The sequence below is a fragment of the Sciurus carolinensis genome, chromosome 7, assembly GCF_902686445.1.
Source record: "Sciurus carolinensis chromosome 7, mSciCar1.2, whole genome shotgun sequence".
In the NCBI taxonomy this organism is placed as follows: domain Eukaryota; kingdom Metazoa; phylum Chordata; class Mammalia; order Rodentia; family Sciuridae; genus Sciurus; species Sciurus carolinensis.
In genome coordinates, this window is record NC_062219.1 from 100,074,177 (window position 1) to 100,093,355 (window position 19,179).

The 19,179-nt window shown below is 32.8% G+C and overlaps 1 protein-coding gene across 1 annotated transcript in view; it reads left to right on the forward strand.

The window, feature by feature from the left end:
- The window catches only part of Col21a1 (collagen type XXI alpha 1 chain), a 168,584-nt gene that overhangs the window by 141,371 nt on the left and 8,034 nt on the right, over positions 1-19,179 (forward strand). The window contains 7 exon segments of the mRNA XM_047559626.1: positions 5,490-5,534; positions 7,485-7,538; positions 9,392-9,445; positions 12,487-12,540; positions 14,257-14,328; positions 15,965-16,000; positions 18,553-18,597. Coding sequence (XP_047415582.1) covers positions 5,490-5,534; positions 7,485-7,538; positions 9,392-9,445; positions 12,487-12,540; positions 14,257-14,328; positions 15,965-16,000; positions 18,553-18,597 — 360 coding nt within the window.

The window sequence follows — 19,179 nt, forward strand, 5'->3', positions numbered from 1 at the left end:
TAGCACAGTTCTGCTGACTCATTCAACTTCTGACCCACACAATTGTAAGACAGCAAATTTGTGTGTTTTTAAGTCACTAAATGCAGTTTTTTTTTTTTAAATGGATCAGTAGAAAACTAGTGTAATTTCCTTTAAATGTTTCTATTTGATACTCATTAGTCTATCATTATTTTTCTATAGGAAGGTGGGGATATGTACTACATAAACATAACAAAATTCACCATGAACTCAGTTAAACAATTAAGCAGTGCAAGGATTTAGGTGGAGTAGCACATATACTTAAGAATGTGAGGTTATAAGTAAAAATGCAAAGAAGATAATAGATATAATTTTCAAAAATTCAGCGTTCACTTTTTACTGTATAAATTAAAGTTCAAATTCATTCATTAGTTTATTTTCTTCATCAAACTACCTTCACCCTTGATTTGGTGTTTTAAAGTATTTTTTGTTTGATAATGTTTATCTCATATGAGAATTTATTTAGTTTTTAGATTTCTTGGGAAAATGGTGTGTAACTGTTATTCCACAACTGAGTCAGCTATAAAGACCTCTGAAAACTCCATTTTTGGTTTTCTTAGTGAACAGCTCTCCATAATTTATTTTGAGTTATACAGTGACAGTCCATGTATCCAAAAATTGTGATCTACCCTTTTCAGATTTTCAGAGGGTCAAGCCCATTTTAAAATAGCGTTGGTATTATTTGGAATATTTTCTTTTAAAATGGTATCAATTTTCAGTTTTTCTATAGCTCTTTGTATATGTTCCTTTGAACTCATTGATGGTTTTCATAGGTATTTCTTTTTACTTACTGACATAAAGGGGCAGGTGATTTTTCTGGACTTTTTTGGATGGGGCAGTGATAGGATTTTCCCATGATGTGACAGTCTGTGCACTGTCTCCCAGGCTCTTAATCCTGTTCTTTCCTCTGTGGGTGGTCCTCTGCCTTCTCTGGGTTTTTAGGTAAGGGTTATTTTAGCTTAGGAAACATGTCTTTTAGTCTTGACCTTAAAAAACAGCAGTTTTGTAACAGTAACATTGTTTAGACTATCTTGGTTTTTAAAGATGGTAGAACTGCCTTTAGGCGTGGAGGAGTCATGCCAAAACTGGAAATAACTTTGCAAATACAAATAGCCTTTCTTTCCTATGATGTCCTTGGCCTCTTCCTACAACATATAATGTCAAATTGGTGACACTTTCTGATGTATATAAACATGAGTAGTCCCAAAATATTGACAATTTGGGACCAGTTCTATGTGGGTCCTGACCTGTGGACTGGAATTAGTAAATCTGTCCACTCTTCTTAGATTATTTTTTTTCCCCTTAGAGATTAATTAGAGCATAATGTGGGAGTAGTAAAACTAGCAATCTCCTTTTAAGGGTTTATTACAAGTACTTGTATGTTGGTTTCTTTTAGGTCTGGCAACTGTGATTTTGAGTTACTTCTTATTATAGTTATCTTACCACAGAGCAATCTGTTGTGTATCATTCATAATGTTCTGTCAGTTATTGTGGAAATAAAGGAATTGAAAAACATTGTGGGACTTAACTGCAAACATATTTCAAAATCTCAATCATATTCTTCTGAACAAGTGGTGACAAAATTATTAAATATTTAAAAAGCAAAAGTCTTTGTAGTAGTATTCTATAATCAAAGTCACCCACACATAAAAAGCCAAACAATGCTGAGCGATGGCGACTTGTTGGCGCCCCCCAGTGGGAAATGGTAGATTGTCTGTCATCTGTGTACTATGGAAACCTTGGAAAATGAGGGTGGGGAAAGGCAAAGTGCAACACACACACACACACACACACACACACACACACACACACACACACACACACACACAGGGTAATCCTCAAAATGGAGAAAGAGAACAAAATTTTGAGACCTGGAAAAGAATTGACTTCATTTATTTCATAATTTTTAAAGGTTAGGGAGGAGCTATGAAGATGATTATAAAATTGGTTCATTCTAGTGCCAATACTGAGCTAGGACTATACTTGCAAAAGTAAACTGATAGAATGTACCAGCCCTGTGAGGTAAGTTATGTTACTTTCTCCATGTACAAAATGGGATACCGAGACTTCACAGCTAAGTCTCACTTAGCTGTAGTCCATCAGCCACTGGGAAATGGGTTGGCTGAGTCCAGCATCTACACATTTAACTGCTTCATTCTTTCCTATTAATAATTATTTTCTAAGCTTTTCATGTAATAAGAATGAGGCTTGCAACATATGTCATTTTCTTTTATTGGCTCCTTAGTAACGAATCAATCACTTCTTGATGCAACAGAAGAAAGCACACAATATGTTTCTGATATTTTCATAACTATAATCTTAAGTATGTCTGCCAGTGTGTAGAAAGGTTAAATACCATCAATGGAATATATCCGTTTTAGTGGATTGAAAATATTACATTATTTAAAGGAAATTTGATCCAAGGTGGTTCAATATCAGGGGTAAGGTGAACACATCTACTGCATGAGGGACAGTATCATGATATTTTGTTTTTCCTAAGTATGCATAATGAACACATTATCTTCATTATAAAACAGCTTCTAGGAAATAGAGGCCAAACTGTTCTAAAATACATGTTTCTGTTCTCAATGACTTATTTGCTACATAGTAATGGTTTAAATGGTTACAGAGAAGCTTCTAGAAATGTTCCCTTGTCAACATTCTTTCACCACAGCAGTATGCAGATTTTCCAGTTGACTTTCTGCTCTTCTTCAAACCCAAACTGTAATCACAGTAGTAGAGGAAACATGTCCACTTTTTCTTAACAAATAAAATACTTGTTTCTGTCTATACTTAAACATTTTCACAGTTGTCTGGACCCATAACCACACAGTCTGAATGTAAAATATAAAATAGTTTTCTTGGACAAACGTTTGCTCTATGAAGTAATTGTCACTAAATGCTTTTGGATTTATGATCTCGGCTTAAATGATATTTCTGGTAATGTAAATCTGGCAAAGTTTTGTGTATTTCAGTACACATATTGGGAACCCAGGAAAATATTACTTCAGAGAGTTTTGTTAACTAATATAGCTCTGAATGATTTCAGTTCTGGTGAACCTCTCTCTCAGCAATATTCTATTTCATATTTGCTTGTAATATTAGTCTTGCCAAAATTTGCTTAAATAAGCTTTACATTGTTTTAATATTATATAATGTTACTTGGAGTTTTTAAAATAAGTAATATTTCTTAGCATATTTTTTATAGAAAATATTCGGGCTTATTTTAATTTCTATGAAATGTATATTATTTTTGAGAGGACAGACAATAGAATTTTTTTCTAATCTGGATCTTCTCCAAACGACATCAGTACCTGATGTGTTGAAATGATTTAAGATATGTGGCTATATTCTAATGTAGATAAAGTTCAACATTAAGAGATTTCAGATAAAAGAGTGTCAAATTCAGGGAAAGAACTGTAGGGAAATGGGTTCTCAAGGGCTCCTGGGAGGTGGAAGTCAGGGTACTGTTATTGGATACTTGGGCATAACTATAGTCCTTCAAGTATGTGAAGAGACTGACTTTGGATGCAGAATCAGCAGTAGAGTCAGGTTATCTGTAAATAATTCCTATTCATATCATAGATGGTGTAAGGGCATAGAAAGTTGAATAGTGATAGTAACCCTATGTAATAAAGAACCCTCGGTGGCAAGCAATTCAGCTGCTCTAGTCTGACAGTATCATGGACAACTAACTCCATGTCCCCTTTAGAGATTCTGGGGGCCGGGGACATCTTACTGAAACAATTGCACCAATTTTCCAGTGTAGAACAGCATATAGCCCCTTTGCTCCTGATAATATTTTACAGACAAATTTTAATTCAATTCAGAACTTAATCTAAGCTTACAGTAAATTTGTATGTGTGGGTGTGTTATGTGTGTGGATTCCAATGGGAGGAGTGGCTTCTCACCCAATCATGGCCTTATTTTGAACATTTTTTTTTTGATAATCGATTGCATAAAAAATTTACATTTTCTGCCTTAGAAGAATTTAACTCATTTCCATCTGTTGTTCTTATAACTCAATGATATATTTTTACTTTATGTTTTAAAAAGCTTAGGGGTATAATGTGTTCATGTTTTCTAATGCTTAAAATTTCAATTTGTATTTTTTATTCTCTAGTTAGTATATTTGTAAAGGTTTGTCTTTTCCATTAGATTTTGAGCTCCCTATTGATAGGCATTACTCAGATACAACTTTTGTTTTCTGGAGAGGGTGTAGTGAAATGGAAAATGAATTGAGAGGAATAGAATCAAATTGTGAATAGAATCTAACTGAATTCCAAGTTCAGATTCTAAAAGGAGAATGATGTGCTTGTGTCTCACATTATGGTTGTGTCTAAACATTGGTCAGTGCTAAATTTGAAAACTGAAGATGTGAAAGAAAGTAAAATAATGGCAGACTCTCCATGTAGTAGAAGTATTTGATCTTACGGATAGTGGTGACTCTACCACCTGTCCTCAGTTATTGGAGAGTGCTGCTGTTCTTTGAAAGCTTTGATGATGTAGAGGTCTTTCAAGGATATTTTGATGGGTCTAACTTCCTTGTCTTTCAATTTCCCTATTCTGCCAGAGAGTCAATATGTGTGTATAAAAATAATGTTAATCATTTCAACTGGAGTGTCATCAGAAAAGGAGCTAAGAAAAGTGAATAAGAAATGAAAATAGATTAATATCATTTTTGTTTTGGGTGACAAATGGTCATTTTGAGTAAATTCACTGAATGATTAATCATTGAATTACTTTCCCACTAATAATAAATGTGCTAAATCCATTTTTATAAATGTAACATTGTTCTTCAAATCTTGCTAGAGAACTTGTACTTTCAGGTTAAGCCACATTAAAAGAGTTCTTTGTGCTGCTTTCTTTCTGTTGGTAGACTGGAACAGATTCTTCATAATTGCTCCAGTAGGGATCATAAGGAGAGATCACAACATTTTACATACATAGTTAGGTTTCTGGGTGTTTAAAGACTCAGTTTGGAGGAAATAATTTCATTTCATTAATTTTTAATTAAGTCTGAGATTGTAAAAACCTTGAGAACTATTGTACTGAATCCAAATTCCTATTAATTGATAGTTTTTCTTGAATTATCCATTATAAATAACATAAGGACATGTTAAAATGAAATTTCCTGATTATCACTTGTGTTGGTCTGAAAGAAGAACCAAGATTTAATTCCTTGCAACTTTTTCTTTCTAAAAAGTTTTTATTACAAGGCTTAACTATCAGTAATTCACATAATGGTGAATCACATTTTTTCTTACCCAAAATTGGGTTATTGCAGATAACACTTTTATACTGTAATATAAGCAACAAAAGTTTTAAATTATGCATTATTTACAAATTTACGTATTTATACATATTTTACAAATAGACGTATTTGGAAGTTACATAATTTCAATGATGACTGATTCTTCTTTAGTAATATAGTTTGTAATTTTTAAATTAAAATATTTGTTTGTTTTTAGGGAATCCCAGGATTTCCTGGAAACCAAGGGTTAATGGGCCAAAAGGCAAGTATTAATGAGAGTTGGAAGGAGTGGATGTGGATCTGCTTATTAAGAATGAAGAGACTGTATGCTTGCCTTCACACAGCATACATTTTTACAGCATACATGGCAACAGTTAGTAATTCAAATATAATTTCAGAAGCTCTTTGTTGTATATAGATGCTGTTAATCTTGGATTTACCTGAATGTGTGCTGTTTTACTTGATTACTTTTCTATCTTGTGCTTTAAGACAGTTTTTTTCGGAAAATTTCATTCTTCCTGAACCATGTCTTTAGATGTTCCTTTGTATAAATGTATTGGAAGCAAACTTTTCAGTTTTTATTTAATTATAAATTACCTTATTTTACTTATTTTTGAGAGATAACTTTGTACAGTATGCCACTCAAAGTTGACTCATTTTCTTTTAATAAATTGAAGTCTTCCTTCTATTGTCTCCTGACCTCCATTGTTAATTAACACCATAAAATTTTGCCGTCATTTTAACTATCATTCTTTTGTAAATGATCTATTCCTTCCTTTGAAATTCTTTCAAGATATTTTATTTGATTGTTAGTGTTCTGAAATTTACTACATTTTGTCTACATGTGGACTTCTCTGTATTCATCCTGCTGGGAATTCAGTTTTCTTCCTGGCTCTATGAAATAATTTCTGTTAATTCTGGAAAAAATTCAGCTGTTATCTTCATATTACCTCTACTTCATTCTCTCTGTTCTCTATTTATGGAATATCTTATTCCTTCTAAATTTATGCTCTATGTCTCTTAATACCATCTTCAATTTTCATACCTTTTATTTTATCTTATGTTCTGGTTGAATGTTCTTGGACATGTCTTCTGCTTTACTTATTCTTTCTTTACAATGTTGAATCTTTTTCAAACCAACAATTGTCTTCTTTTTTTTTTTAATTTAGAAGCAATCATTTTTAACTTCTAGAATTTCAAATTTTTCAAACCATATCTTAAGAGTCTCATTATATTTTCAGTCCTGATAGTTATTCATGATTCTATTTTTTAATTTTTAAAGATTTCATGTATAGTTCTAAATTCTTATGATTCCAATATTTGTACTTTGTTGATTGTTATTCTTGTTCACTCTCAATCTCATGGCTTGCTGTTTCCTATTGCTTTATTGTTAATTGTAAGCTCATTGCTTTATTTGATCTGGTGGGAGTCCTGTCAACCTTGCTCGCAAATGGAGAACTGACACCTGGCAGAAGATAGTAGATATCATTTTAGCCCACTTTGAAAATCTGAGGTTGTCATAGCTATTGAGATTTCTGCTTCCTCCCCATGTCTGATCCATATCATTGCCCAATAACTAAGCATGCATCTGCTAACACTCATCGTTCTTGAGTCCTGCATCTCTGTCTTTGGTAAGATTTTTTCACAGTTCCAAATCCTTAGCAAATATAGATCCAATGGTATATTTTATTAACAAGAGAGATATTTGAATATTTCCCCTACTGCTCAGAAGACCAGTACTCTCTCGTGGAGGATGTCCTTTTTAGAATTTTTGTTCTGAATTTAGAGAGTCCCTCAGAGTGTCTAGTCAGTCACAATACCAAAAATTGAAATCTAAATCCTGTTATTTTATATTCTAGTTTTTCTTTAATAATTTTCATTCCCTATTATAGCACTTAAATAAGAAAAGTTTTTCTTGTCTCACCTCATCAACTTTCAGCTACTAGGTCTGCCTTTAGTGGAATGGCAAGTGTCACTCCAAATTTCACAATGAAATTATAAGACAGCAATTATACATACTCTAGACCTAGGTCTTGAAGGTGTTAAATCCCTGATTTTCTGCTTTACCCAGCTGTTGGCTCAGAGGAAGGAAAGACAGACAAATTGTACTGAGTAGTATTTATTTTTCATTCTGTTGTGCTTTGGTAGAAAATTTCTGAGAATAAATTGTTAATATGCAAGTTTTAAAATATGGTCTGTATTTTATTTTTAGGGAGAAATTGGACCTCCAGGACCACTAGGAAAGAAAGGAGCTCCAGGGATACCAGTAGGTCAAAATCATTATTATGATGGTGTTTGAAATGTTGTTACCAAGAACCAGGAGTTTGTGTTTTGGTGTTCATGAAACTGAATAAGATACAACAATGATATTTTAAAGTCTGCAAATTCCATCCATTTTTTTTTAAAAAAAATTATATTTATTTCCATTTTTCTGTAGGTGTCAAGATTTCTTTAGATACTTGAAGAGTTGGCCACTCTAAGATCAAAGTCAGGCATGGTAATGCATGCCTGTAATCCCAGTAACTAGGGAGGTTGAGGCAGGATGATTGCAAGTTTGAGGTCAGCCTGGCCAACTTAGTGAGAACTTGTCTCAAAATAAAATAGACTTACGATGTAGCTCACATGTAGAGTACCCCCATAACACACATACACACACTTACCATTTACTTAAAAACAAACATCAGGGCCCTTACTGTAGATAAATCAGAAAACACATATGTTAGGTATTCATTAAAAAAGAAAGTTAAGTACCATCAAAAAATATGACTCAATAAACATTCTTTTTTCATTTTTAATAATATACAGATGTATTAAATTAATGAAAGAATATATTCAGAAGAGGTCATATGCAAAAATTTCTAAACCAGTAAAGAAATAGCTTTAGAATTTTTAGAAGTAGAAGGAACATATGAGTTTGATATTAGAAATTATGAAAATTCAATTGTGTGCACAAGATTCCAGAGAAATTGAAAGTTCATTGCTAGACATGATGTTGACTTTAATTTATGGATCAAACTGCCTCTAATAGCTTTTTCTTTGAGTAAAACGGATCATTTTTTGTATTTGAAAATTGATGACTTTTTAATTATGAAAAATAAATTTAAAAATAGACATTTGACAGTGAATGAAAGATTTGGTTAATTTTGCTGCTAGAGTAAATAAGGAAAGTGTTTGTTAAATAGGAATTTAATTTTTAAGGAGATTTAAAGAAGTTTCTTCCCTTCAAAATAGAATACTCTTTATCTACTTTCACCATCACTACCAAGTTATGTATTAATTAAAATAATTAAATTTAATTATCAGTAAAAGCTATTTAGCAAAATGAAGGACTTGACTAGTGTTCATTGACCCTCAAGAATATCTATTGTAACATTTCTAATACTTTGTGTACTTGCTATGAACTAGCAAATTTTGTGTTTTGTAGTGGCAATAATATCCTATGTTGACAGCAAAGACTTTTAGTGTCATGGTATTTTTATTATGACCATACTGAATTTCTGTTTTCTAGTATTTGAAAAATTTCCAAATCACATTTCCTTTGCTAAGTGTTTATGTGTATGCATGCATGTCTATTTATAGTGTATACATATATATGTATGTATATACATATATTATCAAATAATAGTAAAGTTGAATCTAAATTAAATCAGGTCCTAATTGCCAAAGCAGTTATCATTTTCTTGTTTTGAACCATATGGTTAGTTAAAAATGTGGCAATTTTATAACTTGAGGAAACATTATCATAGAGAATTTTTTGCATTATAATTCCTTTAAAATATTGTTCAAGATACTATAAATTTTAAGCAATGTTGGTCAAGATAATACCTATGAAGAAAACTACTTCTTAGCTATCATGATAAATTGAAGAGTTTGCAAAAAATAAACTTTTCTTCACATTTTTCTTTTACAGATTTCTTTGCTCTTTTAGGTTTTTTGAGCAACAACATTAAAAGGTCTCTGCTGGCCTTCATTCTGTCTTGCATTTCTAAAATTTTTTGTTTGAATATACTACATTATGATTTAGTGGATTAATTATGAGAATGTGTAACATGGAAATGCATTTAGTATTTTAAAATATTTTTCTCTAAATCACTCTTGAAATTTCTGCTTTAAATGTAGGGTTTGATGGGAAGCAATGGCTCACCAGGTCAGCCGGGCATACCAGGATTGAAGGTAGGTATGATGTGGGTCACAAGATTGAGAGTTTATGGGATCACAGTAACCATTTATAACTATAGTGACAATTTTAACTATGTTGATTCTGTTACGAGTGTGTTTTTCATTCTACAAACACTTGCTTGTAAGAATGAAACCTTAGGCAAAAGTTCAGCATTTGAAACATGCTAAAATAAATCAGATCAGGCTTAAGCTGCGGAGGGGGAACGGTCCCTCATCAGTTGGTCCCTCCTTCCTTTTTGGTGTTTCAGGGAACATTGAGGGATGTTTATTGCTTATTGGAACTTGGTGACAAAGGCACCAAGCCCAAGAGCATTCATAGTTATGGCTGAAGAAGTCTTTTATCAGTTTTCCAGTCTTCTTTTTTATATTTTTATTTAGTTGAATACATATGGATTTTTGTAAAATCCATTGTAATAAGGTTTATTAAAACACACACTCCCTTATTCCTGTGGTTAAGATATCTTTATTTCAGATTTTTTTACTTTCAGATTTTTAAAAAAAAATGTAAGGTAAGCTTGACAAATATATTTAGAACATCAGGTTAGGTTATCCTTAAGGTAAAACTGAAACTCTCTAATATAACAGTTTGACCAATCTGTAAGTATAGAGTTTTGTGCTAAGAGACCTACTTTTTTTCCTCCCTTGGATTTAGCTTCTGGGCCAATTTACCAACCTCTGTGTGAACTTATACCTGCCAGTTTTATCAATGAACTACTTCTTAACTATACCTTCCATATTGTTTGCAGAAGTTCTAAGGTGGGACAAAGCAGCTGTATATATCAGACAGAGAATAAACCAGGTTCGTTCTGGCTAAACTCAGGAAACCATTCCCAACTATTTAGTGAACAGATTTCAGGTTAACTTTCCAAAAGGAAGTGATAGAATGACTGTTTTGAAAGCATTCGGCCTTTGACCAGACGTAGTTCCAGGGCAAAAGACCTGGCATACCAGATGAGGAGATGATCTAATTTAGTCTACTTTTAATTTCTAAGATATTAAAGAAAAAGGAAATACTGAAATGTTATAAGAGTCCAATGATTAGGGAAAAGTAGCTAGTCCTTTATTGGTGGTGAATCCTTGTGGATACTTGGAGTATCATGAGTCAGCAGTAGGTATTGATATAAGAATTGGTATGAAACTCCTGAATGACTGAACTGGTTAAGTGGAAATTCTTAAGTAAGGAGGATATAGAGTAGTTAAATACCTCTTAATAACTGGGCCAATAGTGGTCTCTCCCTTGGTCTTCTGGATACTCTAATTCCTAAGATTGCAGCCTGACACATCACCATCTTTTTTTATTAGCTCCATTATACTATTGGCTCACATTGAGCTGAAGGTCTGTTAAATCTGTATTTTCCATAAAAAGACTTTAGAACAATGCTTTTGTTACAGCATCCACCATTTGAGTAGATGCTAGATCTACAGGCAAGTAACTGGCTTAGCAAATAGCCATTTATTCATGTTTGTTTACTTTTACATGATTTCCTAATGGTTTGTTTTCCTTCATCTTGTACTTATGCAATTATTTTATTAAAGACAAAGAACTTAAAATTATACCTATTAGTATATTCTGTGAAACATTTCAACTTCTTTTCATATAATCTGTTATCTCTGGTATTGAAAACATTTTCTGCTAAGAACCAGGTACTAAATATTTTTGGTTTTGAGGGTCATATTTTCTCTTTGTAGCTATTTAATTTTGCTGTTGTAATATGTGGCATCCACGGGTAATATATAAATGAATGAATTTGGAATATGGTTGTGTTCTGGTAAAACCTTATTTCAAAAACATGTGTTTGGCTGGATTTAGCTCAGTTAACTGAACTGTGTATTAGTATATTCCTGAGAATTTTATCATTAGTTTTATCAATTTTGTGCCTTCGGTAGCATTGGTAGAAATTCTACTACAGTGTGACAAAAATGTTGTTTTAAATAGGGTATGGGTAAGGCTGACCGTCTAGTTGATCCTCAGAAATCTTCCAAGTTAGATTACAGTTCCTCTTTTAAAAATATTTATTAACCACTTATTAGCCTACTTTTCCATACTACTGTATACTTAAGTTTCTTAACATTAAATTATATTAGGATATATTAACATAATCAAATCATGTAACTTTTGGCAAGTCTTGTTACCTCTACGTTTTAACTAAAATTAGAAATTTTAAGGAACCATTATTTTATGGTTCAATAATATTATGCTTAAATGCTTAAATTAAATCCAAATATTACACTTATATGTTTCTTACTAAGTCGTCCAGAAAACATTTTAAAAGCTTAACGTTTTCTTTACTTGTTTGTGAACCCAAGTTGATGCCGGGTGATTACTTCCCCTGCTAGATGTCACACTAACCTGTTTAACTAGGGGCTTTAGTCAGACATGAGCTTGTGATTTCAGATATCCAAGTGTTTGAAAACCATAACTACATTGGACAACTCATCTTATTAGCCAGCAGTCTTGTTTTCTCTCTCTCTACAGTATATTGCTCTCTTTTCCTGTATTAATTTCTTTGCTCTGTCAATTTGGTCTTACTCTCCAAGTTTTCAACTGTAAGAACTCCATCAGAATCCTCAAAAAGAAATGAAACTAAACATTTTCTGATTCATATTTCTTCCCAAAAACCCACGATATATTTGAAGCTACCTTTCTTTTCTTCAATTACATACTAAAGGTCAGTCATACCAAAAAAAAAACCAGAAACAAGACAAGGATTAGGATTCTCAGCCCAGGAGATGCTATTGAAGTTTATGGCTCCCACCTATGCAATGTGGAAACTCAAAAGATTTCCTTCTCTTCCCTTATTCTTAGAGCTACCAGCTTTAACACTTGCTTTTAAACAGCCTTATAAATATGCAGGCTCACTAATTTTCTTAAATGAGTTTCTATTAATAAATAGGTTTAATGTATAGCATCTGTTTCAAGCAATTAGAAAGGTGAAAATGTAAAGCTTATTTTAAATACACTCCTTTAAGTGTCTGTATTGGACATGTTGTGACTAAATTTGTTTTTAATTCAAATGCTGTTGATGCATTGATAGGGGAGCAAAGGTGAGCCTGGACTTCAAGGGATACCTGGAGCTTCTGGACTCAAGGTAATTGTTTTTTGATTCCCTTAGAATATTTTTAAAGGAATTATACACTCCATGTATTAATTAAGAAGATTACCATTTTTTTATCCTTTAAAATATACTTGAAAGTAAGGATTACCTATATCACAAAATTAATATACATGAAAGGAAATGGTCAATACAGGGTTTTGCTTTTATTTTTTAGATACTGTATCCTTGGGTAATAAAGACATGAAATAAACTTAGGCTTGATTTTTTTTTCTAGAAAAGGTATACACTAGTGAGAATATACTTTCTAGTCCTAGTGTGCAACTTTCTTAAATGGCTGGAAATTAGGTTATGTGATTCTTACAAATACTTTTTACTGGTTTTCTTTCAAGCCAAAAGATTGATGTTTATTTCAGCAGAATTTAAAATTCTTCAGTCTTTAAAAATTTAGAGCAATATTTAGTGTCTCAGGAGTAGGCATAATGAGCAAAGAGAATAAAACTTGGGACCTGGGGATGTAGCTCATGGTGGTAGAGCCCTTGTCTAGCATGTGTGAGACCCTGAATTCCATCACAGCACTGAAAGAGACAGAGATACACACACACACACACACACACACACACACACGCACAGAGAGAGAGAGAATGAACTCGGTTTTCATAAGAGAGCAGACTATACTTAAGGGATAAACTAATGACAAAACAAAATCCCATGAGGCATGTTTTCACACACACATATTTTAAATATTGTCAATGCTTTTTACAAACCTTTATTTCAGAAAGGAAAATCTCTACAGGATGATGGGGAGTGGAGAAATTGAGTTAACTCATATAATATTCCCTGTACTGAAAACAGCTCATGAATTTTTCTAAGACAGTAACATTCCATATGTATAAAGAACAAAATGTAAACTTGCATAAATATATGTACAAGAATGTTTGTTCCAACAATATAAAGACCATGAAACCTATAATGCAAATAGTATGAATTTTTATTAGGTAAAACAGTAAATTAAAAAATTGGATATTCTTCTGTAATTAAAAATGTTATAGGGCTGAGGCTGTGGTTCAGTGGTAGAGCACTTGCCTAGCACGTGTGAGGCACTGGGTTCAATTCTCAGCACAGCATATAAATAAATAAAAGTAAAGGCCCATCAACGACTAAAAAAATTTGAAAAATTTTATAAAATATTTAATGCGATATAAAGAGCTTTACAATGTTAATATATTTGAAAGTTAAAAGACAAAATTATGCATATGTAGTGAGCACATTTTGTTAGCTAAACCGTGTGTATATTTGTGAGTTGGAATGAGAAATAAAGTAAAAATGGTGGGTAATGAGGTTTTCAATCACTTATTACTCTTGTTTGCTTTGTAACAAAAAAGGTTCTTTTTAAAGTAGCAATATGAGAAAAAGTAATCTTAAAAAATGGAAGAAGGTAGTAGTAAATAGGTAACAAAAATGTGTATTTTTATTAAATGATTAGTTCATTGTTATGCTTATGAAGTATAATAAAAGTGTCATTAAAATATGAATGCTATCATTTTTTCAGCTGGCAAAGATAGGAAATATATAGAAAATTTTACTGGGACTCAATAAACTTCATTCTTTATAGTTTCTATGGTAATAACTCTAAATGTCAACCAATTTTTAAACTGTGTATCTTAAATTTGAGATATTAGGTAGAGATTAAAGCAGTAGTGTTTTTCATAAGCAGATCTGTGAAATTCATAGAATTTTTGTGTCTCCTAGGGAGAAGCAGGAGCAAGAGGTCTCCCTGGGGAACCTGGATACATGGGCTTACCGGGACTTCAAGGAAAAATGGTATGCATTGTTTAGGACTTATATGTCTCTTTTGTTCAGTCATATTCATTTAAATTTTCCTCTCATAAATTGGCACACAGGGCTGATTACGTTTATAATGAGATGCCTCTTTTTCATGTTTGATGTGTGTGGAATGTGTTCTGTCCCATGCTAATAGCTCTGGCATCTCTCGTTTCTCTCTGTGGGCATTGTCTCCTACGTGAAGACCTGGGAAGAGGCATGCAGATGAGAAAATATAAACATATGATGAAAAAATATCCTATAAATTCAGATTTTTTTTTTTTTTTGCAGTCAGTCCAAATGAGTCAAGAATTTGCTTTTATTCAACATCTGGCACTCTAAACCAAAATATGAACACCATTCTTACCAAAACTGGAAAAAAATTCGGAGAGGGTAAAACTTACAACCAATGTTTGACCATGAAGTTGCTGTTTATAACTATATTACATAGAGGTTCACTTAAAATTAATGTAAGTGATTTAAAAAAACAAATCATACATCTTATTTTAAATGTTTTGGTGAGGTGGGACAGTTACACCAAGTGTCCTCCCACTCCCCTCCCTCTTTCTCTCATTTTGGTCAAGTAAAGGAATCCCGCACTGTATCTGTCTAAAAACCATTGCTTGTTGGAAAAGATTCAGCAACAATGGCCATGTGTGCCAAAGGAGTCCATGCTACTGCAAATTCATGTTAAAAATAAATATACTGTTACTCTGGAAATTCACAAACTCATGTCTCCATCTCCCTGGTGACATCAGTTTTCTATCATTTCATTTTGCTCTCCCTTTTTTATGCGCTACTTTGCCTCTAGATTATGATACACACTTCTTGACCTTTTTGTTCCAATGGGCAGGAGGCAGCCTTTGCTGAGACAGGGATGACCCTTCATAAAATGTTAGTGGATGTTAAGTAGATCTTCTGTGGATGTATGTTTGGGCTTGAGAGAAATTTATTATTAAAAAACATGTCATTTAAAAGAAAATTTGCATTTTTTGTAAACCCTCAACTTCAATTAAATAGGATGGTGAGGTAGAAATAAAATTTGGAAACAGTGTCTCTCCAACTTTGAGCAAGTCTTTTACCTTTCTTGATAGCAGTTTTGTATCTATGAAAATGAGGGCATCGAGTTGGTCTCTTATTTCCCTTCTACTTGAGAAATTCTGTGAAACTTATTATTATGGAACATGAATTTTCCTTCAAAAGCCCATTTTAAGTATTTGTTTTCTAAAATATCATTTAAACAGCAGCATATTTTACTTTGTCATTGTTTCCTATAAACTTGTGGCTACTATTAGCTTAATGGAAGATTTTCAGTTTGATTTTAAAAAACAATGTTTGTCAAAATAAGCCCTCTTCTGTTATTTTGTTTAACCTCAGACTATGAACAATATAGAAACATGTTCTTCCTGGTAAAATAGAAATTGTGGGAAATCTGCTTTCAAATGTAGGCAGACAAGAGTGTTCTTTCAGAATATAATTTTGGCACAATATGGTTTTACTGTCTCCCCAAATAATTGGGTCTGGAGTTGGCTTTTGTATATGAAAGCACTGTTGGAATTTGCTAAAGAAAAGCATGCTCATTTTAAAAGATACAGAATATGCTAAATTATAATACATATTAACTGCTTTTTTGCAGGGGGACAAAGGAAGTCAAGGAGAAAAAGGCAGTCAGGTATGTTGCTTTGCTTTTGTTTTGGCATACTAGTAAAATCAGGACTTTGTTCTATTAAATTCTTTTAAAGTTTTTACAGTTTCTTCCTGTTTTACCATCAATTTCTAATGGTGCAATCTTATCATTCTCCTTTTGCTACTGAGTTTCTCAGATATCAAATGTGACTTCAAGGTTCTTTACCATTTTTCTGTGGTAGAAAACTTAAGAACCAAATGATTCAACAAGATAATGACAGATTTTATTACATACTTCTGAAACCAATTTATTTAGGTATTTATAGTGTGCATATTTTATGGCAAAAAAATTTGATGAGAAACCACTAATACCAAGTACAAAGTATGTTCAAGCTAATATGTGGAGGGAGAATTATACTAGAAAGTTATGTTACACTGAAGAATCCTAGGTGATTTAGAAAGACATTTAGTTTTAGGTGTCCTAGCAACAAAGTAAAGAGAAGAGCCATGCTTCTACTTTGGAAGACAAGGATAGTTCCACCTTAACTAACTTAAATGACTGTAGAGTGATTTTTTTCATTAATTGAAGAATCACACATGAATAGGAAGCCCTTAGCTGAGTCAATGATATACTGATCTGAAATAAATTATATCTATTGTTTCTTAAATTTTATGAATTTTAAAAATTATGCTTAATGTAAAACAAAAAACACTTTGAAACAATTCACAAATATAAAATCATGGAGATGCAGGAAGAAATTTCAAATTGAAGTAATAATGCAGTCTGCTAAGTTCATAGTCTCAATCATCTGTTCTCATGAATTTATTCTTCATTACGTGTATGCAATCTTATAGAGTGGCATGACAAAATTCAGGGATTTTTCTAGGTTTCATTTTAATTGAAAATCTTCAAGTATTCTAATTCCTTTAAGTTAACCTTGAGATTAGTAGTGAGGTAAATTTTTAGTGTCTCTGAGTTCCAGACTTGTATGTTCCAATGGCCTTCTTGGTATTACATTTGGATGCTTCATTTGCCTCAAATTCAACTTGTGCAAAATTGAATTTGTCATCTTTCCCCATAAACCACTTCCTGCTCCTTATTCTTTGTCACAGTAGTTGGTACCACCACACAAACACCTCCCCCTCACAAAAATATTATAGATCGACCCCAAACCTTCTTTCTCTCTTTTCACATCCAGTTGTTCAATCTTGAATGTGAATGTGGTCCCTTTATCCTGTCCCTGCTGTCCTAATGATTTCTTGTTGGGCATCCTGGGTAACTGTGATGTTTTCCTAAATGCTTTCTTGAGCCCAGTCGACTCTCTTCCTCCAGGACTTTCTCCAGCGTGCAACACCTATATCATGTACCTACTTAGGAATCCTTTAATGGAGCTCCACACATTTGAGATGGTTTGTCTCATAAATGCCTCCTGGTTTGATGGAGTCTTCTTTTGAAAGCGTTTTTTTTTTTTTTTTTTTTTTTTTGTGCCTCTGCCCCCTATTATCTGTTCTTGCTCAGCTGCTTTAACAAAAAGGAGCTGCTTGCTCTGCCCTATGCCTGATCTCTCTGTCTCACTCCCCAGTCCTTTCCCTAAATGGCTGCCTCTTACTTATCCCTCAGGGCTGTGCTCAGGGGTGCTCAAGGGTGCTCAAGGGTGAGTCACATTCCCTTCCTTCTCAAATATGCCTTCCTAAATTCCCAGCCCAGATATTTAACTATATATTGTATACTTATCAGACACTATTTTCCTCATTTGATGTGCTTACCTTCCCATCACATAGTAAGCAACAATGATACTTTTGTGTCGCTGTTCCTGCATTCCAGCAAATAGGTGCTGCTCAATAAATATTGGGAATTCACTTATATAAGTAAATGAATAAATAACTAGACAAGAATGATTTAAAATTTTAGTCACTAGATCTTTCATCAATTATATTATCTAGTCATTTATCATCTTAGAAATTGCTAATTATCTTGTATACTAAAGGGATGTAGTGCTTGAATCTGGCATAATGTCTTATTTTGATATCAAAAATTTTGATAGAGAAATGTGTTTTCAGCTTTTTATTTTTCTCTTATTCTGCTTTAAAGATTTTTTCAAACATCTTATTAAAATAGTACATTTTTCATATTTTTAAAGAAAAAATTAAAAGTAGTTAAAACGGAATATACTTGTGTCACTGAAGTTATTAAAATGTTCATATCCATTGGATTTCAAAACTCTTCTCATGCTGTGGATGGTAGAGATCTTGCCTATTATGTGCAAGACCCTACATTCAATCCCTAGTACAAAACAAACAAACAAACAAACAAACAAAAAACAACCATTTTCTTGTAGAATATCTTCATTACCTAAAATTATTTATACGTTCCCCTGAAGTCAGTAGTTTATTCCCATCTCTATCCATTTAACCATAAGCTTTAGATTGACTTCCTCTCACTTCTTTTTTCCTCTGATTGACCAGCTTTCCTATTAATTTACACATTTGTATCACTGCCTTTGTGACATTTCTTTGAGACTTCAGGAAATATAGAACATATTTGTGTGATCATACCATATGTATAAACTAATCATTAATGTTTATTAAATTTTAAAGGGTCAAAAGGGAGAAACTGGAAGACAAGGGATTCCTGGGCAACAGGTATTTTTGTTTTTCTTTGATAAAAAATAAAATAATGAGCCATGTAACGGGGCCATGCTGAGAGAAGGTTAGTTTGAAGTAAAAATGAGTGAGATAAGTGTAGATGTAACACATTTTAAGCATAGAAGGACAAAAATGCTGTGTGGTAGTAGTAATCATGATTTTGTTTCATATTTTCATTTTCTAATTCTGATAAAAGTAGTGGCTGTGAATTTTGTTTTATAGTTTTTTTTTTTCTTTTTCTTTTTTTCTCCTGACTAAGTAATTGACTGAAAGTAGAACATTTCACCCATTTCTTGGAGTAGTGACTGACCAGAGGCAGCTGGCTGAACAACGACCACATCTCCATATTTGCCATTTCATCTTTTCTTCTTGAAATGTTCACAGTTGGGGGCACATATGGTGAAGGAATGTTACTTGTTTCCCTCTAGTTTGCTCAGAGGTATAATTTACTACTCCAGAGACTTACTAAAATGCTCTCCTGAGGGAATGCATTGTGAAACACATACATAAGAAGGTCACTTTGCTTCTCTCCTGACCCAACTCTCCTCGTTAGGTAATTCTGCAGTGAGATGCCACGTG